The sequence below is a fragment of the Micromesistius poutassou genome (assembly GCF_964030765.1).
Source record: "Micromesistius poutassou genome assembly, chromosome: 6".
Classification (NCBI taxonomy): Eukaryota; Metazoa; Chordata; class Actinopteri; order Gadiformes; family Gadidae; genus Micromesistius; species Micromesistius poutassou.
In genome coordinates, this window is record NC_140276.1 from 8,356,623 (window position 1) to 8,381,071 (window position 24,449).

General features: G+C 46.4%; 1 protein-coding gene across 1 annotated transcript in view; it reads right to left on the reverse strand.

The window, feature by feature from the left end:
• gria1a (glutamate receptor, ionotropic, AMPA 1a) overlaps positions 1-24,449 on the reverse strand; it is a gene marked incomplete at both ends in the record, with an annotated part of 70,544 nt that overhangs the window by 43,816 nt on the left and 2,279 nt on the right. Inside the window, 3 exons of the mRNA XM_084469143.1 lie at positions 685-738; positions 4,888-5,072; positions 11,155-11,394. Coding sequence (XP_084325269.1) covers positions 685-738; positions 4,888-5,072; positions 11,155-11,394 — 479 coding nt within the window. The remainder of the gene's footprint in view (positions 1-684; positions 739-4,887; positions 5,073-11,154; positions 11,395-24,449) is intronic.

Consider the following 24,449-nt stretch of genomic DNA (forward strand, 5'->3'; position numbering starts at 1 on the left):
TCACTGTGTTTAGCGGGGCCCTAGATTGAGCTGTATGGGTCTAGCAACCCCGTGCTTTGGAAGAAGACTGCAGCCGACAAAGAGAGCTAATGCACATTAGCCTGTGCACATTGTCCGCCTGACCCCTCGCTGTCTACCTCCCCAGGCTACGCTTCACGGCGCCGCAAACTGGGAGCGTCAGGAACAATTAGACCTCATGTCCAGCATTCCAATTTAAGCTGGGCCTCATTCCATGTCTCCTTTATATTCTGGGTTTCTATTTACTGGTCTGAGCTATTATCAATTTGAATTAATTCCATTGAACTCCCTGCTCTTTTACTATGCTGTTATTTTAAACCTAATTTGTATCCATTTTGATGAATTACATTTCAATTTGATCCACGTATTTTCTTGTCTCGTCTTGTCGGTTGTGTTTTATTCAGATGTATTCTGATTATCTTCTTGAAGCAAGACGCTAACCAGCAGTAAAAACCTCAAACTGGCTGAGGCTTGAGTGCTAAAGAAGCACTACACTGAGAGGATGACAATAGTTCTATTTTGGGGGGAAATTGAGTACCAGCTTTATGTCTTTAAACTTGATCAGGATACGATACGATCATACTTTGGTGTGGTCCAGTGTCTACAGGTCAAAGGTCTGTAGATACAGGACTAGGACATATAGATAATATAGACAAACAGACTTACCATGTTGGCCAAGATGTAGTGGTAGCTTTTTGCATTCTTTCCTTGTTCGACGATCTGAAGAAACAACAAACAAACAAATTCCAGACACGTCGTTAAAAAAAAACAGCAGAGAGAGCGAGAGAGAGCAAGAGAGAGCAGAGGAATAAAAAATAAAGCAAGACAAAGAGTAAGATAGCAAGACAAGGAGAGGGAGAGAGAGGGAGAGAGAGAGAGGGAGAGAGAGGGAGAGAGACGGAGAGAGGGTGAGAGAGAGGGAGAGAGAGGGAGCGAGAGGGAGGGAGAGAGAGGGAGTCAGAGGGAGGGAGAGAGAGAGGGAGAGAGAGGGAGAGAGAGAGGGTGAGAGAGACAGAGAGAGGGCGAGAGAGAGGGAGAGAGAGAGAGAGAGAATGATTACCCATCATTCGGACCAGTGACGGACTGGATGGTCTGGCATTTGGGCAGATGCCAGAAGGGCCGCGGCTTCTCGTGGGCCGTTTGGCCTCTGGTGGGCCGTTTGGGCCGGCCAATCACGGAGCGGCATGCTTGTTGGGATCGCGCAGCCCCACCGTCGCGATGGCGGCCCGCATTATCTATCTCCCCCCCCCCCCCCCCCCCTTTAAACAATTGTGTCCGCACCGCAACCAACCTCGCGATCGCGACCAACCCCCCCCCCCCCCCCCCCCGTCAACAATTACACCCGCGGCCGGTTATAATGCGCAAATGCCCGGGCCGTATTTTGCTCCCAGTCCGTCACTGATTCGGACCCAGTTCTCTTGACCTTGCCATTAAATGGATCTAAACTAGCTTGGCCCGACAGCGTGCCAGGGAGCTTCAAGGAGCCTCTTCCCAGAGTGAACAGAGATCTGCTACCCTGCTGCCGTTATTCTGTCGTTAGCCTGGTTCACTACGACATTATGGAGCTCTTTGATAGACATCTAACCCTCCTTCCAAAATTTGATATAATACTCCACGGTCAGCTAGGAGAATGACGTTCTCTATATCATATGTAAGGGATAATGTACAGAACGCCGCCGGTCATTATCTAAAATAAGCCCCGACAGGGTGAACTGGGCACCGACGCGAAGTGGAGGTGTCCTTCTTCGTTCTAGACATTATCCCGCTTATTACACGGCTACTTGCCAAAACGGAATAATAACTTCACACGGTGTGTCTTTTTACAATCACCATTGGTAGTGTTGATCAGCAGAGAAATAGTCCGGCAAAGACGTTGACGTCGCTTAGCAACCGAATCCGCTGGCGTTGATAAGTTACCGGACTACATGCAGAGTGATACGAGAGATGTGAATCAGAGGCAAAAAAATCCACTTTCCTTGACAGTGGTGATTATATGCTGAGCAACGGTCGATTATCAAAAAATTATTCACCACCGGAAGTCGGGAAGGCCCATGCAAGTGAACGGAGCGTTCCTCAGCATTGAGAAGAGTGTAATAAGTACGTCCAACGCATGAATTAGACAATAACAGATGTGGCCAGGAAGATAAGAACCATCCTTATGCACACTAGGACTGACCCCACTGTCCCTCTTGTGCGTCTCTGTCTATCCTGGTACAATACTCTCCCGGGCTGAGTAGGTGTGGATAAGATACCTCTATAGCCACACGTAGTGAACTCAATGTAAAGAGTGTGCAAGGGTGTGCATGATGTTGTGTTCATGCACATGTTTCTGCGTGCGTGTGTGTACAAACACACACGTTACTTATCCTATGTGAATGCACGCTAGTGTGTATGTGACTGTACATGCAAGTGTACATGCCAGCGAGTGCGTGCGTGCGTGCGTGCGTGCGTGCGTGCGTGTGTGTGCCTACGGAGAGCGGCGTGCGTTTGGTTAATGGCGCTGTAGGCCCCGGCAGACGGTGGCATTTGTTATTAATGGTGACCTGAGTGAAAGGCAGTCCCCCCCCGGCGGGCCCAGCCCGGGGCCAGGGAAACCTGGCGCGCAGCCACAGCCACAGACAGACACTGACACCAATAAATCAAGACGCCTCCCCAACGACCCCCGGCGCCGCCCGTCGCTCAGCGCTAACACAACGTCTTGACGGACGGAAATGTTTTCGTTGCGGCGGAATCATTTTAATTCCTTATTTAGTGTTTGAGATTCAACCCCCCCCCCCCCCCCCCCTACATGTTCCATTCAGAACATGTAGGGGCTTTTACCCCACTTGAAGATTTATCTAAGGAGAAGGGAACGCTGAACCGGAGACACGGTAGCCTGGAGGGAAGTACATCTGCATTCAGTCCACTGCAGCACCGCTCCAGGCTACGGCTGCTGGGGGTGGGATGTTAGGATCCACCCCCTGGTCGCCTCGGGAGCACATCCCTGAGTATCAGCCAGACATCTGCTCTAGGGAGGGGGGGGGGGGCAGCAGAGTGCACACCACTCTGGCTCTGCCGTGCACTAGCCCAAGTAGGTAAGTGTTAATGTATCAGTGAGTGGGTATGGGGAAAAGGGTGTCTCAATGTGTGTGTGTGTGTGTGTGTGTGTGTGTGTGTGTGTGTGTGTGTGTGTGTGTGTGTGTGTGTAACTGTAAGTATAAATGTATCAGTGAGTGAATACAAGAATGTGTGTGTGTGTGTGTGTGTGTGTGTGTGTGTGTGTGTGTGTGTGCACACGCGTGTGTGTTTGTAATTGAGAGTGTGTTAGTAAGCGTAAAGCGTAAGCGTAAGCGTAAAAAAGGGATGTTGGCACATATATTGATACACGTGTATGCACGTGCATGTGTGTGTGTGTGTGTGTGCACATGTGTGTGTGTGTGTGTGTGTGCACGTGTGTGTGCTTGTGTGTGTGTGTATGTGTGAGCCACTCTGGCAGCAGGCAGCAGATGCTGGTGATGGATTAAGGCTGTCCTACGGCAGGACTTGTGAGGCCCAGCTCCTGTAGCGTTGAAGGGGGGCTGAAGCAACAACCTCAACACAGAGCCATCAATAACATTCACACACACCGGCTACTGCCTTCACCTTAGGATGGGAAGACCCTGAGTGTGTGAATGTGTGTGTCTGTCTGTCTGTCTGTCTGTCTGTCTGTGTGATTAGGTTTTTGTTTGTTTGTGTGGGTGTGTGTGCGTGAGTGTGTGTGTGTGTGCATGAGTGTGTGCGTGCGTGAGTGTGTGTTATCATGTTTGCTTCTGTGTATGTTTGAGTACGATTGTGTTGGCATGTGTTTAGTAGGCCCATGCGTGTGTGTCTTTGTTTAATGTGTGAACTGTGTTCAGACATGTTTGCTTCGGTGTGTGTGTATGTGTATCATACAGTATGAGTACACAGTGTGTCAGGAGGTTTGTGTGTGTGTGTGTGTGTGTGTGTGTGTACAATTCCAAAAGAATACTTGTTGGATATATGTATACTATACCACAAATCAATTAAAATATTTCAGAAGAAAAAAATAAACACATTAATAAAAAGCTTACCCTGTTTGTGTGTGTGTGCGTGCGCGTGCGTGCGTGTGCGTGTGCATGTGCATGTGTGCGTGCGTGTGTGCAGGTTTGTGGATGCAAGAGTATAATTGTGCATGTGTCTGCTGTGCGTGCTAATGGCTATGCCCCCCCCCTGCCCTCCAGCTGCACAGTGATTTGCGAGGGTTGGTCTTGTTGCCGTGGTTCCAGAACGCCAGTGCCCAGTTATCTGTCTTCACTGTCCGCGCGGTCCGGGGGAAACGACCGCCGCGCTGAACCACCAGATTACGCCGCCATTTTGGCTCTGAAACCGCTTGTGTTCCGTCTGTTCTTTGTTCCTCTGATCCAATCTGCCACGTCCATCTGCAGTTTAACATACGCTGTTCTATCGCTACACTGTGTCTGCACACTATGTGGCGTCAGATCGGTTGACACTGGATTAATAGTTGTATTATATAGACACTAATACTGTGATTAGGGGCAGACATTAAATACAAATGGGCTGGTTTGTGACTACCGAACACGCTGACAGCTTTTATGTCTCGTGATGTATCGATGCAGCAATCTGGGCCAGGCATTTCAGATTCATGGTCATAATTATCTAATGTAATTCAGTTTAGTTGTCGCTTGCGACTCGGCATATGGGGCTTTGTCATTGATGAAACAGCTAAGGAAAATAAACAAACTGTTATTTGAACAAAATATTCAGCCATACAGAGACCAGAGCGAAAGTCTCAGCACGTTCCACGCACACTCTCTGCTCTCTGCCAGACTGATGCAAAGCGAGAGAACCAGCCCAGAGGCCACCGCGTACCTTCTTCAGGATGCCCGTGAGCCGCTCTGTCTCACAGTCGATGATGATCTGGCCCTCCTTCCTCTTGTCCAGGTCCTGGAACACCTTGAGGAAGGACGCCTCTGTCATGGTCTCCACGTTGACCGACGTCACCAGCCAGTTCCTCTCCGCGGCCGTGTCGAGAACTTTCTGAAGCACGGAGAGTCCTGTCGTAGAATGAATACATCACAATAACCCAAATGGGTAAACTGGCAGGGCGGATGGAAGTGGCATTTACATTTATATTTAGAGATTCGGCAGCAGACTCTTTCATCCACAGTGACTTTCAAGTGAGGCTGCGGAACAATCAAAAGCACACAACTGAAGTGCAGAGAAGCAATCATAATCAGAGAGATGAATCAGTTAATGTTTTTTTGTTTTTTTTCATCTCAAGATACAACGTGCAGTTCGACATCAAGTTCTGCATGGGAGCTAAAAACAACACAAAGTGCATAAGTGTACCAAGTCTGGATTCAAACTGGAGGAACGGGCGTGAGAGAACATCTAGATGTGGAACACCGACCAGCGAGGCCTGAATCATGGACCACTAGTTTAATGACTCGTATCAACTGAACTGAATACTCAGGAGGGTATATTTGATGTCAGGGTTGTGCACGCACCATTAACACCGCAGTGCAGCTCACAACTCAGTATGTTAACACCGGCTTGCTCCAAGACATACGACAAGGTAGAAGAAAGGTTAACAAGACCCTAACCTGTGTTGGATAAGTAAACCACTCTGAATCAGTGCTGCGGCCGAGTAGATAAATAAGAGTCCATTATCCAGCTCGGTGCGTACCGATGTTGTTAACGCTAGAAAACCGGCCACAAAATCAGTTCCTTCTTCCACACTCACAAACGATGGGCCCTGTATATGCTAGCAGATGGCCCAATCTCACCCAGGTGAAGTGGCCTCCCAGTGTCAATTAGCGTTGGTATTGGAGTGGTGGTGCACACCACTCCAATACGCTGTGACTCTACTGTCCTCACAGGGGGAGGGGGGGAGGGGGAGAGGGGTGGAGGGGGGGATGGGGGGAGAGGGATGGAGGGGGGGATGGGGGGACATGGGGAGGGGGGGAGGGGGGGGGGACGGGGGGGACGGGGGGAGGGGGAGAGGGGGGAGGGGGGGGACGGGGGGCTGAGGCACCGCTGAGTGGGAAATCACTCGGGGACGACAGGAAATAAAAGGTGATTAGAGTTCACATTGATTGCGCCAACAGATTTAGGATCCGACTGGCTGTCCTACCTTATAGCTGCCCTACGGTGAACCAATTAGAAACCAGGGTGGAAACAAGCGGAGCTGATTGGCAGACATTACCCAGCTGAGTTGAACAACCACAGTAATTATTGAAAAAAAGTTGAGAGGATTAATCACACAGCGGTCCTTCATTTGTATTTCATAGCACCCCCGGTTAGAGTCAGCGCGTGTGTGCAACGGAAAACCTTCTGTTGTTCTACCTGCGCACAACCAAAGGGTGATTGGGAGGATGTGTGTGTGTTCTGCTGTAGCTTTAGCGCGGCAGAACGATTTCAACATATTATCATAATGTTTTCTGAACTTCAAACATTGTGAAATTGTGAAATGTCAGATATTCTGATTAAAGTAAAAAAAAAAAAGCATTAGCATTTATTGTCAAAGCAATAAAAATGTAAAACTAGGCGGATGCTAAGGCGGAATACAAAAACGGACAGGTAAAAAACGAATTATAGCTTCTTGAGTTCTGCTGTTTTTATACAATCCGTTTTGCTCACGGGTGAATCATTCTAGACCCTCTGCAGATTTATTGTGAGCGGTGAAATTGATGAAAGGCCCGAGGACGGCCTGGGCTCTACATCAGTACCGTGCGTCACGCCAGAGAATCCTGCGGACGCGGCGAGCTGCTGTCTCCAAGTCCAGTTGGACGTAGCGGCTCCAGCACCACGGACAGCTCTGTACACCAGCACGGCCAAGCCTTTCATTCAAGCCATTATTTCTTGTAACGTCTTTCTTTCCTTCCTTTTCTGTTTCGATTTTCTCTCCATGTCTCATTTTATCCAACATTTCAATTCAATGGTGAAAGATCCCGATAATGTACAGATGGTGTGCTGGTCACGACTCGTCAAAGCGTTTCAACCCCCTTCACATTTTTTTCCTACAACTTACTCCCTCTGGTTCTCCGTCATCAAACATTTTCAATCAATGTCGAAAATAGAAACACACATGCGTAACATGCAAATTAATGAGCAACGAACCAAGTACGAGAGAGAGAGAGAATGAAGAAAAGGACCGCTAGCAGGGTAATGCGTTCCTATAACTCACGTCCCCAGTCAGAGGTGCTCACGCAGACCTCGGCAAGGTGAAAAAAAAGGCACCTGTCGTGTGACTAATAGCACAGAGAGGCTGTCACCACAACCCCCTTACACACACACACACCCTGCTTACAGGCCACAGGTAGACCGACGACACACTCTGGGGAATCAATCTGCGAGCATTGTTTATGATGAGGTTTAAATGGACAACGCGTTTGTTTTGCCTGCTGCTGCCTTGGGACCAGGCGCACTCTGTCTCCAGACAGACAGAGAACGCTGCGTGACAAGAAAGCCCCCTTTCCAAAATTAATTATTGAGTTTTTGCTCATATCATGACATTTCCCGCTGCAACTATTGCAACATTTTTCATATTCATGAGAAATTGCTGAAATAAATATTCACTGGCATGAAAAAGACAGGGAAACACACACAAATATTCAAGTCAATATTTTTCTTGAAGGCTTTAAGAAAATGAGTAGGAAGGATATTTGTAAAATATGTATCCAGGCAACAGGCACTGCTGATTCCAACATACTCCCTCTCACATGTCATGTGACTTAAAAAACACAACACACACACACACACACACACACACACAAACACACACACACACACACACACACACACACACACGCGCGTTGACAAACGTGGCCCTGCACTTTCCGACCATCTGATTGAGCGGACTTCAAGGGTTCTTGTGGCGTTTCAGGTATGAACCAGCACTGAGGCGGTGGGTATGGATGTGCTAGTGTGTGTCAGTCTGTGGGTGTGTATGTGCTAGTGTGTGTCAGTCTGTGGGTAGTTTGGGCACACAGCGGGAACAGGATTTGTCAGTTAGAGCATACTTAATCCCCTTGCTTTCCCTGATGTTGTTAATCATAGAGGAACATTTTAGTTTTAATATAGTATATTTGTTTATTTGTTAGAAATGTGGCTTTGTGCATGGCTTATCTAAGACACTCGCTTATCTAAGACAAGCCATGCATAGAAATGGCCACACAAACAACATGCGTATGCACCAATCTGCACATACACACAAACACTAGGGGCCCTATCTTGCGCCCGGAGCAATTGACTTTCTACACCAACGCATGTGTCGTTGCTAGTTTGCACCCGGCGCAAAGCTGATTTTCCCCCGCAGCAACCAGGCACCACTACACTTGCGCCTGGAGAGGCGTGTCGGCGAAAAGCAGGGGCGTGTTCCGACGCAAATGATACTTGGTGCTATTTTAGTGATCTAAAAAATGTATATATATGTCATATATGTTTTAAGTTGTCATTTAAGTTTTAAGTTTAAATTTACATGACGAATCAGTGTTTCTGAAGTTGGAGAAGAAAACGCTATTCCATGTGTGAATTATGCCTATTATTTGGCCATAAACTGAGCCATTTGAAGTTTGAAATTCATGTGGTCATACATCTGTCTCAGCGGAGAATGCAAACACGCTGTCAAACTATCAACTCGCCAAGTCAAATGCGCTGGGTCTTAAAGGGGATGGCAGGTGGAACTCTCATTGGTTTATTGCACGTTACGCCCAAAACACACCTACAGGTTTCAGCCCAACCCATTTTAGATTTGCACCGGGCGCAAAGCTCATTTATCCTGCCGTCATAATAGCAACAGCGCCGTAGAACCGCCCACAGACCGTCTAACTAGGGCCCTAGGGCTGTGGGAAAAAATTTCGAGAGTCGGATCTGATGCTGAAATTACAATTCAAATGTGTCTGAATATTTTTTTATTAATGTGTTGGCTGACGTAAGCGAATCTCGCCCTTCTCAACCCGGCCTCCCCGCATGGAAACCAAACTGCTTTGGTCACGCCACGCCTGACGAACAATAACGTTTTCATGCACGTTAAAACGATCTGCCGCGATGCAAATATGCAACATATTCCTATAATAATCGCACCGGTGAAAAGACTGATGGAATACTGAACCTATATAGCCTTGTGAAGACGAGCTTATGCTCCGTCCATTCACCAAAATATCCTATGGGAGGATTAGATTATACTGGAGTTTTCTTTTTAAGTGTGAAATAGTGTAGAGAATGGCTGTTCACGGATGAGGGGGATTATGATAAGTGGTTGTGCATTCTTTAATACATGGACGTTTAGGAGACGTTTGTTTCTGAGGTCGTTTCCCTGTTCAATAACTCAAACAGGCTATCACAAGAAAGTTGGTGTCCAAAACAAAACTGTTGCGATACAACTGCACAACTTCATGTAATCAAAAACAAGCTGTATTCACGTATACGAGGTGCAATTAAACCGTCGCCTGTAGTGCAGACTATGATCGTAGTTTACCGCTACGGGTGCAGTCAGAACACTGTGTGTTGAGGCTGTTACCTCGGCCATGTCCTACGACTTGTACATTGTCCATGGTGACTATGACAAAGACAGCCGAATGTGATTGGATAACATATTTATCCTCTGGCTAGAGCCGTAAAAATGGACCTTGGCGTGTAATGTTGCCCTTTCTCTGAAATTGAAAGAGTTGTGTGTGTGCCCAGTCCCATTCAACTCAATATAAGCGCCTCAACGAGGCGTTAATATTATATCATTTTGTACTGTAAATATTATTATTTACTTAGCAAGAAAGAAATGTTTATTGGTAGAACGTTAACAACCACATGCTCCATACTGTATAAATAGGCGTATGGCATTGGCAATAATTCTCAAAAATTTGAGAATTACATTTTCTAATATATTTGTAATCAAAAGATAAGGGTAGAAATTAAAATGGGATTATAGAGGAAAATCGACCACTCGGACACACACAGACACACACACACAGAAAGTAGATCATGGACATGCTCCGATACACACAACACCTGGTGAAGTTGACACTGCATTGTGGGAAGTAAGCATCTGATTGGCTTAAGAAGAACGGAGGCGGGGGGGGGACAGGAGGGGGGTGACTACCACACCTGGTGTTGACAGATTGTCCTTTAGTGCCTTGCAGCCATACTTTTACACAGAGGCTGGCGTTATAATTGCATGCTCTAATATGCGTTCTTTGAAAAGGAAAAAATGCAATTCTTTCCAAAAAAACCGTAGTTACACGACCCATTGTCTGCTCCATCTATTGGCAACCGCCGGGTCAATACTCTCCTCTGTGTCCTTCCCTCTGTTCCAAACCGCCAGCAGAAAAGAACAAATTCTTTTGACGATTGCTCATTCCTACAAATTAGCTACGTTTGACCCCATTGCTGTTGCCATGGCAATAAGACGGTGACTCACGGCGCTCTGTGTAACGACTGGTACTACCCAGTAACAGCCTTGCACGCGGCCCACAGTTGCCGTTTCCTTTTCTTTTTGCATTAATCACAACCCTATAGCGTCGTTGTTTGATGCACAAACATAGCAGCACATCCCATAATGAAAGCGAAACCCCTGAGTGGAGGGGTCACAGTGAGAAACGTACACCGCGACATCCCACTCCAACACCGACGCTCTGCCACTCAGCAATTATTTGTCCGACCACGAACACTCAGCATCCACCTTTCCTTTATCCCTCCATCTTTATTTCTTTCCTTTTTTCTCTCGTTCGTTATTTATTTCCTTCTCATTATCTCTCTCATTTGCATTCTCTCCTCACGTCGTTGTCCGTTAGACAACTTAATTACAAGAATGTGAAGATCAAACATTGTCAGGGAAGCAGGGTTAGGGTAGACTAAGGTCTGGGTTATGCATAGGGTCAGTGTAGGGAGAGAGAGAGAGAGAGAGAGAGAGAGAGAGAGAGAGAGAGAGAGAGAGAGATAGAGAGAGAGAGAGATAGAGAGATAGAGAGAGATACATAGAGAGAGAGAGAGAGAGAGAGAGAGAGAGAGAGAGCGAGAGAGAGAGAGAGAGAGAGAGAGAGCAAGAGATAGAGCGCAAGAGCGAGAAAGTGAGAGAGTGAGAGAGCGAGAAAGCGAGAGAGATCGAGCAAGAGAGAGAGAGAGAGAAGCAGAATCTTCTACCTGAATCGGAGCTGTACATGTAGACGAACTTGGTCCAGCTGTAGTGGTCGATCACCCCCACCAGGGCGTCCTGCAGCTCGGGCCTCAGCTGGATGACGAACTGGTTGGCCGTCTCGATGGGGAAGGACGGCGTGACGAAGCACACGTGCAGGGCGCCGCAGAAGGACATGAGCATGTTGACCGTCTTGCGGTCGTAGAGCCCGATGATGGCGTACACCCCCTTGGAGAACTGGGAGCAGACTGCAGAGAGACAAGAGGAGAAGGGAGGGGTACCGAGTGAGACAGCGTGATCTGGAAGACACCCAGTAAGGGATGAAAGGGTGAATTTGGTAGTGTTTGTGTTATCAAGTAATAAATCCGTTGGATTTTTGATACGGTGATATTTTCTCGAGACATTTGCTGCGGCACAATTGCTTTCCATTTCAGGGGACATTTAGTGCTACAAAATAATCATGGATTGTTTCGACTTCACGGGCAAGACTTTGTGCCTGCTGGCCTTTATTGAAAGTTGGACAGGTGTGGAAGGGGCGGCTAGAGGGAAGAGGTTAATCAATAAACCCCACCGTTCCATTGACATTTCACAAGGAGAAGGGAGCCCTCACCATCTTTCATTCCTTTTTCCTTTTCTCGCAGCCATTCCTTTTTCTAAAGTCATTCTCCTATCCAATTTCCCACCATCACGGCTTCCACCGTTTCTTCAACTTCCTTAAATTGCCTCTCCCCAAATCTTTTGTTCTGATACCGTTCCATTCAACCATTCATGTTTCCCTCTTCTCTCTCTTCCCCCCTAGCTTTCTAAAACAAAGCCATCTCTGTGTGTGGACTCAGGGCTATTCTGGCCTGGGCTATTTTCCGCTGTGGCGGCGGGAGGGCCTTACGTTTCACAGTATTTACCAAGCAGATTGAAGGGGCTGTCTGTCCCCATCACTGGGCCAGCTCACTGCTAGAGACGGGGAGAACGGGGGAGAGGGTGGACCGCGTCCAAAAGGCCTTACCCGCCAGAGCCATGCAGAGCCATCTACGCAGGCAAGTGAGGCGCACATACTGTACGGGCGTGTTAAGAGTGTGTGTGTGTGTGTGTGTTTGTTGTCGTTACGTGCACTTACTTACCCACCAGCCCACATATCCACACACACACACACACACACACACACACGCATATACCTGCACAGTGCACACACAAACACATTCACATATACATAGCTTTCAGTGCTCAAATAGCTTGGTGACTCACTCCACTTAAAGCAATGCCCTGAAATAGACACGGTCGGTGCACCTCTCCATGCAGACCTAGTAATGTCCTACGCCTATCTGCTCCTGTGGCCTGCAGTGCCCAGTCCCTCTCTCACCCTCTCCACCGACCTCTTCCACCAGGGTTTATCCAGTGGGTTTGCAAAGGTACCCACCTTTTTCAAATTTATTTTTTTGCAAGTGCAGCAGAGATGAAAGCGCTGCTGTGCCCCCCCTCCCGCCCCCGTCCGTACCCCCCCCCCCCCCCCATACCCCTGGGAGTGTGGTAATCGCTGACCTGTCTGACCGCAGCCATTTGGCTTAGCGGTTATGATGTTTAATGCTCGCTCCTAGGGGTGACTCGTCAAATCCCTCAGATGGGGTGGAGGGTGGGAAGGTCTATGTTCGGTCACACAAGGATTCAACATAGTGAGTTTTATCTACTTCTGGTCTTGGGTCGCCCCCCTCGACTGTGATGGAGGACGTACCTCGGTGCATCTGTCTGATGGATACAACACTTATCGTGTCTAGTGAACACCTAGATCAAATCGTGAGGAAAGGGAAATGGATTATAAGGTTTTCTATATTTGATATATATATAAACTTTGTTTATATATCCCTTTGAATTGTGGAATAGATGACTAGGGAAATAACACAGACCTTGTTGTGATTTATTGGTTATTGTGGAGGGGTATTTTTGTAGTAGTACAGGTTGCAACCTGGTAGTGAATATCCACTGTGTGTACTGCACATTGCAGTCTATTTCCATCCATTTCCCATCAATAACAAGAACCTGTAATTGACACATTATAAACCGCCGTAGGCTGCTGGGTATATAGCAGGTCTTCTGTTTTTCCCTTCTTACCATTTAAAGTGAACCTGCACTTAAGTGACGTGGGAATTCACATCTCCAGGGATTTTTAAATCTTTGGCCTATCTTCCATCGGCTCCCCATCATGTCTACCAGTGCTATTCACTATTACTATTTAGTAATTAATATAGCAGATGCTTTTATACAAAGCTCGGAAGGTCTGCTTACAACTATGTTATAGCAGACCTCCCGAGAGGAGAAGGCACAGCACGAACCACGCCTTGTTTCCTGTTCAGTTCCACATTGTACCAAAGAGTGGTTGCAGCTTTCAGAAGGGGATTTTAATAATATATTAGACAGTTCTACCGAGGCCAGTCTACACAGGGTTGATATGCAACGCTAAAGACACTTTTTTACAGTTGACTACCGCTGGCTGGGTTTGTGTTTGGCGATTACGCACTTACAGATCCCTGCATCCAAGCAACATGATTGGTCGAAACAAATATAAAGCAAAAGAAAGTAAAATGAAATCCCCTGTTCACCCAGATTTTAGCTCGTTGGGACTCTGACTTTGAACTTAAGCCCAATTTGCAGGAATGAAAAAATTATGCAAAGGGGTGCACTCTACATGTTACTTTAACCCAGATCCTTTCGGCTGGTTCCATAATTCACAAACACCACGAGACTATCCTGCCTGCTCAGCACTGTGGCCAACTAGTTCTACTTATTTTTTAATAAAGTAATAGAAAGAAAGCTGCAACCTGGAAAGGACTGATGGTAGCACAACAGGGGCAGCTGTCAGGAGCCAGTCCTGCTGCTTCTGTCTTTCCCTGCTCCCAGCGTACCCGTGCCCCACAGCTGCTCCTGGGCTCAGTGTGAGCCAGATATCCCGTGACAGATATCAGTGTCTCTGCCTGCTGCCCATATGATGGCTGTGTTGATGACCAGGGGGGAGACAGCAGCATCATCTGCGCAGGATGTGTCCCATAGGACGGTAGGATAGTGTAGACGGCCACGGGTGTGCGTCAGCATTCCCTGTATGTGTTTACTAGAACCTTGTGTCTCTCTCTCACTGCGTTGTTGAAATAGTTTGGATTTGGCCTGTTGGTTTTTATTGGTCCATAATATTGCTTTAGTGCTCTGACATAAGCGGTGGTTAAGTAAAGTATAATGGAAAACACTATGTTCCATGAACTTTAATTATGGAACATAGTCAATGTTTTAACTTGTAAATGTGCAGTAAAACTCGTTTTAAGGTGAAGTCCAAAGGATTTTAAAAAGGAATATGACAGGAGGCATTCTGCCACTTTGAACATCCAAATTGAAAAACTCACTGGAGTCTTTACTTTCTGCTTCCAACCACTCAGTTTAGAAGACGCTCATGCAGCTCATCCAGAACTTGCAACATTGCAGCTCAAAGACACATTTTCAGATGGCGATAAGCTGTCAAATGCCAAATCCTGCTAATCTGATAAAACTAGACAAACCAAGACATGCTTGTGTGTGTGTGTGTGTGTGTGTGTGTGTGTGTGTGTGAGCATGTGTGTATGGATGTACGTAGGCATGGATGCAAGTTTGTAAGGATCATCAGAGCCATGACATGTACACCATATGGTGCCTTCATTAGCTTGGGCAGAAGGGATGCATGGGCAAACAATTATTTGCATTTGCATTCCCATTTAATAAGGGCAATCGTTTAGGCTTATGTTGCAATTCATCTTTTTTTATACATATAACCATGCATTGAGTCTTTTCTGTATAAATGTTGTCAAACGATTATTGCAAGCAGTGTTAGATGTAATAACGTATGGAGACAGGTCGGCAATACGAGCCAGCATGAAACAGCCCCTGACAGTAGACTTGGCCAGGAATAGAACTACTTCCTTTAGCTGTTATGTCAGACTGGTAGCTTCACAGTCCTCATTTCAATCTCCATAAAGATTTATGAAGAATGAGCTGCTGTGTTATTAGCTGCAACATTTGATTTACCAATCAGCTCACTTGTTTTACAATCGCAATCTACAGTGTGAATAACATGGCTAGAAACGGACACAAAATAGCTTATAAAAAAGCTTAACCTTAAATTTATATAGTTTTTCGACACCAGAGCCGGCCCAATAACACAGTGCTTTAACGCAATATTTCAAAAGTCAATGTCAAGCTTGATGACTTTTATGGAGGTTTTTATCTTTTGGCGGGCATCAGTTAACAGTCCAGCCCTTCAGCGAACAGCAGAACTCCAGAACATGGATTCCCAGAGTCCGGAATTGCCTTGATAGACCAAGGACTCGAAGGCCTCGGCCAATGAGACAGAGGTTACGTATACAATGTCCACTGCAGAACTCAAGGCCTTCCAAGAGAATCACTGGAACGATAGCAATGTCGGAAAAACTGATCCAAGGACAAGGAACAATATCATAGCATGAATCAGTCGAGACTAAACATTGAAGTGATGCTCGTTGTATTCATGTGGATCTGTGAAAAGACCGTTTGCATCAATTCACCTGAATTATTTCCCAGGGTTGACTAATTACCTCTCCTGTTCAACCGAGGGAAACATTTCCATACGATTAGATTAAACGCATTGAAATCCTTAATTGATTCTGAGTGAACATTTCGCTCCACTGTTATGGCAGAGGGTTACGCCTTCAAACATGCAGATCTCTGACAAGATAGAGTGGTTGACACAACACGCCCACAAACACAAGCCGCCATGGAAATGCCCTCTTATCTCCACCCATGCATTGCCAACAACTGTGGAGTTAAGAGAACGGATGTTATAAAAACAGAACATGTTTGATCCCCTAAGGTCCTACACTTGTTCCAAAAAACGCTAATCAGCTATGAAAATGGAAGAGAGGGAGAAAGGGCGAGAGAGAGTGAGACTGACAAGAGGAGTCATTACAAAACCCACGGCACAGCCGGTGCACACAGAAGGATACACACTTGGTCATGCCTGCCGACAACCACATCCGTGCTGTCTACGAAAAAAGCCCATTGTTAAAGCTGTCGTGTTTGTCTTATTTGTTGTGGCATGAGTGTCTCTCTCTCTCTGACTCTCTCTCTGACTCTCTCTCTCTCTCTCTCTCTCTCTCTCTCTCTCTCTCTCTCTCTCTCTCTCTCTCTCTCTCTCTCAGACACACACACACACACACACCCTTTGTGGAATCCGGCAGTCAGGTGGTGGGCGTGGACGGTAGACTGGGTAGCCCGGCGCATTCTGCCGGCGATTTGAGTTTGCCGTGCAGAAGGGTCTGGAGAGGAGCAATACATTTCTTTCTAGTTTCGATACGTTTTTGCGGGAGCCAATCACCAATCTGGCTTTTCCGCCTGGCGCGCTATTGGCTGGTTTAATACAATGACGACAGGGAAGCGACGGCAAACAGCCAATTGCGTACAGTCAATTTAACTCCGCCCGTTGATCACGACTCTTGTGCTGAAGAAAATGACAGCAGCTCCCCCAGACCAACGTGCAATCTACGACTGAGCTTGGTCTGGCAACAGCCAGGCTACGTGGATGGCCCACTCTGCCAAAACTCCTCCTAGATAGTGTGAGTCACACACTGCATCAATCCCCCTCTCTGTTCAGAGGACCAACACCATGCAGCCGTGCATCAGCAGTTACAACAGCAGCAGGTAGGTGGGAAGCCAATGTCAACCCTGCTCCGCAAATCTGTTTCATGATGAACAAAAGGCACATTGCACGCTGTACTGGGTTGTCCGTGTAGACATAGTAGTCATAGAAACAGTAGCACAACCATATTGTTTTAAACCGCGGATAAAGATGTTTCCTCCTGCAGGTCGCGGGAGTGCAAATGTGTTTGTAGGCTTGAAAATAGTGAATACATTTTCTTTACACCCGCCGTTGTATAGTTCTCTACACAGCACATTGAACCCAACCCCCGCAATGAGGCCCCGGGGCCCTCGGAGGGGCGGGGTTCACAGACGTGTGCGCGCTGGTCCCTGGCGAAAACATCTCTGGCACCCACCCACTCAGGGGAAGACCGAGCAGCATGCCCGCCTCACACCGCTTCCCTCTGCTCGTACGCTGGGAGAGGAGGGGACGGCTGGATCAAAGGACTTGATGAGTAGTGGTGCTTCAGAAAATAGTCAAAAGATAAAAAGTGCATGGGAAGAAGATCCTTGAAACAAGAACGTAGGAACGGCCAATGTGCACCGCTTTGACACTCTGGAGATTATGAGCATTCAAAAGCAGGCGAAGGTCAGGCAGAAGAAAAGGACAAACGCTGCAAACACTTTGTTTTCAAAACGAAGGTGAACGTCGGGACGGCAAACTCAGCCACTGGGAGGTGTATTAATGGAGGCGTCCACGCCTCTGTGGAAAGATAGAAAGTGTTGTTGTTAAAGATAGTGGGAGAAGAAAGGGAGCGGCAGTGTTGGGGAGGTTAGATTATAGGAACAGTACAGGAGCATAGGGAACAGATGCCATACGAGCAGAGACCACAGCCACATTATGGCCAACTCACCCATCTCCCTCTCCTCCTCCTCCTTGTAATAAAACAATGGTGGAGCAACACCTCATTAAGCGGGTAATGGAGAGTGTGAGAAATCTCTCCCCCAGCTCTCAACATCTCTCTCCCCCCCCTCCCACCCCATGCTCTCTCACTCAGGGTTATTGTCTCATTTCCTCGCAGCTTCCGTCCGCAAATCCAATCTGGTTCGTGTTGGAGTCCTGCGGCCTCGCTGAATAAACGCTTACAAGAGCAGCGGGTTAGAACCTGGCAACCAGAGCACCGAACCTATCGAAGGAGGAGGAGGGAAGGGGGGAGTGGCTTTAATTTATCCCCCTCCCTCACCGTGCTCCCACCACAATTATCCCTCCATCTGCGCATCACTGCCAACAGGTGCAGTGGGACGATCCCACTCGCATCCGATTCGGTCTCGACTGAAGGTGTTTTGAGTTCAAATAAGTCACAAAATAAAGAGTCACTAAAGGAACATGAAAATGAAGTGTCTTTGTTAAAGGGTATTGGACAGTATCTTGGACACTAACTATACAAGACCTTTTTTTGAATTGAGCAAAGAACAAGGAAATACGCCTTAAGACACTCATTCTTACTGGTACCAATAAATTGGGAAACTGTACCATTTCTAATGGCAGGGCGAGCAAAAAATACAGCCCACTACCCTTGGTAGGGTAGGGAGACTATTTCCCATCAAAGGTAGTGGGCTGTATTTTTTTGCTTGCTTCGAATAGGACTCAAGTCTATTTTTTATGTGAAAATGTGTGCTTTGGTCTAAGGTAGCACAGTATACCAATACTGGAACGGTAGCACAATACCCTGCCATTAGAAATGGTACAGTTTCCCAATTTATTGGTACTGGTAAGAATGAGTGTCTTAAGGCGTATTTTCTTTGAGTTACATCGATGTGCGACAGCGGCAGTGTGTGCGACAGCGGCAGTGTGTGTGCAGCGCTTTGTTTCCACTGCCAGCATGCATAGTGGCCATGCTATGGAATTATTTTCTCCCAAATGCGTGCTAGTATAAACTGTAGGGGTGTGAAATATAATCGATTCTTCGATGCATCACTATTCTCTCTCTCTAGAACGATTCCGTCTCGATGCAGATAAGTTAATAATCGGAATTAAAAAAAAATTATATTTGTTTGCCTGCTGCAACATTCTGTTCTTCTGCTGCAGAGCGCAACAGAAAACTCCTTTCTGCCTGCGGGTTCTCTGCGCAGAGAACCAACTTTATCTAATATAAAATATTAGATAAAGTAATTCATCTGTTGATTGTCTTTAATGATCATCACAAAAGTAGGAAGTGATTAGCAAAATCTGAATAGCAAACTCAGATGTATATATATTTTTGAAAATCACGCATGGAAATGTATAAAAACATTTTTGCATTGAGATGCATCGATAATTGTTTTAGAATCGAATCGTTGACCTCTGAATCGGAATCAAATCGAGTCGTGAGCTGTCAAAAGATTCCCACCCCTAGTTTCAAATCTCCTATTTTCATTTGGTAATGCACATTATGATTGACATTTCTTAAAATGTATTACGAAGAACCAAAACATTTGTGAAAAGAAGCATAAATAGCTTGCAAAACTGTGTGAGTGTGATGTGCGGCTTGCCAAACTAAATAATAAATAAATCACAAACTCAGCTTTAGGGGACATCAGATAACTGCATAGCAAGTAAAAGCTTTAATAACAGCAAAAAGGAACTGTAAGTGGTGGAAGTCACTGCAGTAGCGCACTAAAGTAGACGGAACACAAACAACTCAATACCCCTCTTTGGTGGAGGTCTATACTCCTAAAGGTTTTCGCCATGTTATTGTTTCAGTTTCGGTATCAAGACACAGTATTTAGGGAGGTACCGTATGGAAGACATTATTTTGGTATCGTGAAAACACTAGTCTAAGGCCTCATGCAAAGCAGTGAATATATACTGTCTCTTCCATGTGCAGAACCTGGTACCAGATTGCAGTGTTTATATATCATTCCACCAAAGTAAGCAATAGTCTCAGTCTACTTTCGCAATATTCAAATTTCAAATCCCATTGCATTTGATTCAATAAATCCATTATTATCTATTAGATCTGACATGTATATAAGCACACAGAGAAACAGTAGATTAAGTCCTCTTGTGCAACGCTTCAACCTCATGCTAGTGGCGGCAGCACTGTCACTGAACAACAGTTGTTTCACGCAAAAACATAAAAACCACGATGTCTGCGTCGTTGTTGAAATGACAGGAGCTGTCCTCGCCTGTCACCGCGAGAGCAGCCGGCCCCCCCGTATAATGCGCTGTTGTACTGCTGTTCTTCCAAAAAAAAAAATAAACGCCGTGCTTTGTTCCTCATTAAAGTACACAGGAGCTCCTCAGATGTCTGACAGGGAAAGGGGCCTGCATGTCCGTCTGCATTAGAACACACGGGAGAAGGAGCGCTACATCAAAAACATGACAGCTGACATGTACTGCTGGAACTCCTGTTCTCCATCTCCAATATCTCGGCACATTCTGACATAAATCACAGCTGCCAAGCTCCGGCGGCCATGATGGGGCGGGTTGAGCGTCACCTCCAGAGAGCACAGATTTGCTGCCAGGGAATTGCTAGATAATTGGTTAGCTTGTATGAATGCAGAGGGAGGGAAGGGTGGGTGGTGGGTGGTGGGTAGGTGGTGGGTGGTGGGTGGTGGGCAGCTGGGAGTGGGGGATAGGGCTGGTCGTTAGTGGGCGCGCTCAGAAAGACAATGAAGGAGGAGACCAGGGGGGCAGGGAGAAGGAGTGTGGTGAGGGAGTGAAGGTAGAAATGGGATGGATAGATAAGATAGATAGATCTATATATATATATATATATATATATATATATATATATATATATAGAGAGAGAGAGAGAGACAAATAGATAGATAGATAGATAGATAGATAGATAGATAGATAGATAGATAGATAGATAGATAGAGATACATACATACATAGTAAGATTGATAGATACATACATAGATAGATACATAGATACATAGCTAGATAGATACATAGATAGATAGCTAGAACAGGGGCGAGAGAATAAAAGCAAGAGAGGGAGAATACAAGGAAGATAAAGAGTGTTTCCGCACACTATGTAAAAAGCTGATATGTGTGTATTTATATGTGTGCACTGCATGCATAACTGTCATTGCATGCATGCATGCATGAATGACAGTTCGTGCACCAGGGTTCCTAATGTGTGAGAGGTGTTTGTGTGAAGGGCGGGGATAGAAACGTGTGACCAGCGGTGTCTCATCAAGGTCACGGGCTGCCGGGCTGGAGGTGACTCTGGCTTCTCCTGACCCCCCAGAGAAAGGCCACAGCAGAGAGCCCAAAGGTCATAGACATGCCTTTTGTTTCCTCGCTCATTAGCATAACATAACCCTGCCTCCACACACACACACACACACACTTTTTTTTCACAAATACACAATATACAAGCTCACAGACAGAGCTGCAAACATACACACAAATACACTTTTCTCCCTTGCATACGGAAACGGAAAAAGAAACACACACACACACACACACACACACAGACACACACACACACACACACACACACACACAATCTCAATATCCTCTGTGGCGTGCACTCTATCCCAGTATTGTTTGGGGAGCAGTTACAGATGATCTACACTGATTGCTATGGGCACCTCCCCATCCCCAACGCTCCAGCAGAGGCAAAACCAAACCCAAATAAAAACAATCCAAGCCTCCAGATTCATCACAATCACGACTGCCATGCCCACCCAGCCCAGAAGGAGTAAACACTGTTTCCAACCATGTTATGCATTTTCCCCATTCTTCTTTATTTATTCATTCAATCTTTTGACAATTTAACTGTCACACCTACGACCAAAAGGACAGGAATTGCCCATATTTGCTCTGCCTTCAACGCCACTTCCCCCACCTGTCCCGTGCGTCGCACAGGGAGTTGTGGGGAGACAATCGGGGGAACATAAAGCGTGGAAGTCTTGTCGCGGCTGTAGCACAATGAGTGGCACCGCAGGCTATGCGCTGCGGTACAACACCCCAGGGTCTGATTGACACAAGCCACCGGGTCTGGAATTGCAGCGTAACCTCCAGCACTCCCACAACCACCCCCTCAACACACTTGCATCACATGGGAGGCTCTCTGCTGTGGGGTCAGTGTGTTTTTGTTTGTGTTTCTGGTTGGGAGAAGCTCGTCGTGAAAGGGGTGGGTATGAAGAAGCAAAAGGTCCCCACAAAACAAGATATTTATATCAGCTTTAGTCTTTTCTTTCCAAGCCAATCCTTTGCTCCTTTATTCTTCTTTTTGTTACACAGAAGAGCACCTCCTCTTTTCCATGGGGTGATTATTACATTACAGTATTTATGCTCATAACTCCATGAAGCAATAGCTTTGGATGGGCTGCACTGAATAATACATTAAAAGCATCTGCTTAAGCTCCATCTTCTCCAAGCAATTGTGCATGTTAATATATATATATATATAACGTGCACAATTGCTTGGAGAAGATGACAAGCGTGTGTAAGTGAATGTTTGAGAAACTAAACATGCATTGCATTAAGTTAAGTCCTACACTATAATATTACTATATATATATATATATATATATATATATATATATATATATATATATATATATATATATATATATATATATATATATATATATATATATAATATAATATACTACAATATTGCTATTGACTGAGGTTACACTCCCAACCAGAAGTGAATTGGCCGTGACTCCTTTACTTGGCTGTAACGAAGTGGACCTGCAGACACCACTGGGTTGCAATTCATATCTGCCCTAAGCTTGTCCAAGAATGTCTCCTCTCCCATCTCTCTCATTTCCTCTCCTCTTTCCACTCTTTTTTACATCTTCTAGTTCTCCTACCCCCTCCCATTTTCCATCCCCACCTCTCCTTTCCCTCCCCTCCTTCTCTCCCCTCCTATCATCTCCTCTTCTTCCATTCCCTATGTCCTCCCCTGGGCATTGACCAGGAAGGAGAGGGCCTCTGTGTAGACCTTCCAACATTGATTAAGGCTGTCCCTTAGATTCTCTTCCAGTTCCCTCCAACAGACCCTGGGAGACTCAGAGTGGGGGACGGACACTGCTGCCCAGCATGGAATGACAACACAAATGGTCTCTGCCTGGATCCTAATTAGCAATAATGAAAGGTTGGTTATTGGTGTTGTTCCCTTGGACACAAAATCAAAGCCATGCAAGATGCTCATGAAGCTTAAAGCAGAGTCGAAACACAGGGCCTGGTCGCTGGGGTACTAAAGGCTGCTCTTTTTTGCTGGTCGATCTTTAAGAATCAAAGTAAGATTTATTAACTCTGTGATATGGGATTTGGGCTGCAAATAGCCAGAGATTAGCTCATCGCCATTTCAAAGAACAATATGGATATTGGCAAGAGCCTGCAGTGTATTTCGATATGAAGCCATCCTTTAAATTTAATATATTTATCCAGTCAATAGCAGATTATAGCAATGTGATATCTAACTGATGCAGAGAAGTGACTAACGTGTACGCGACATAAGTCGATATGTAAGCCTGTTTCGAGAATATTTGTTAAAAATCCTCATAATAAATACGAATGAAAATGACAGTGCAGAACAGGGTGTTTTCTACCACATTAGCCACTTGGCCACGCATGGCGCTGCTTTTAGAGAGTCAAGGGAAAAGGCGAACGGGCTCTGACACCACGTATCGCTGTGTCACATTGTTTTGTCAGATCATAGCGCTCCAGTTACAGCCTTATTAGTCCCCAGACTCAATTCAAGTCTCTCCACATCCCATCTGTACTCTCACCTCTCCTGTTGTGAATCTCTATCCCACACCCTATCTCTGTGTTTCTCACTCTCTCACTCTTTTATTCCCTTGATCCCTTTTTTTCAACCTTTGCACTAATTCACCCAGGCTTCCCCATCGCCACCACCCGCCCAGCTTACCCCCGTTATTCAAACGCCTCCTCTCCCTCTGTTGACCAGGTGTCTGGGTTCTCTCTCTCTCTGTGTGCGTATACGTGTGCGTGTGCGTGTGTGTGTGTGTGTGTGTGTGTGTGTGTGTGTGTGTGTCCAGCTGATGATGCATATCACGTGCATCCGGAGTGCCATTCAACCCCTAATGGCACAAGGGCCTATTCACACATTTGCGACAAGCAAGAAAACTTCTGAGACACAGAGACACACACACAGACAGACACACACACACACACACACACACACACACACAGAGGTAGCCCGTCACTCCACCATGGTCTGCTCAGGAGTGCTCCTCACCCGTGCATACAAAGGTTTAACCTCAACCAAACACCTGGGATTATCACTTGCGCGCACACACACACACACACACACACACACACACACACACACACACACACACACGCGCGCACGCACGCACGCACGCACGCACGCACGCACGCACGCACACACACACACTGAAAGAGTGCCACCCACACCAACATGCACCACATGCTACTGGACTGATACTCTACACACGGTTCCAGTAACCCTAAGAGTTGACAATGAAAACAAAGAACAACCTGCCTTTGGTGTGTGAATCTCTGGAAACACAAGGCCCGGAGCTGCTCTTGCTCCTCACACCTCCCCCCCCCCCCCCCCCCCCCCCACACACACACACACACCGTGTGTGTGTGTGTGTGTGGGGGGGGGGGGAGCTATTTTGGAAGCAACGTACACACAGCTGGGGAAGAGCGCGTCGTCTTCATTGGCCACGCTCGTCCCTTTGA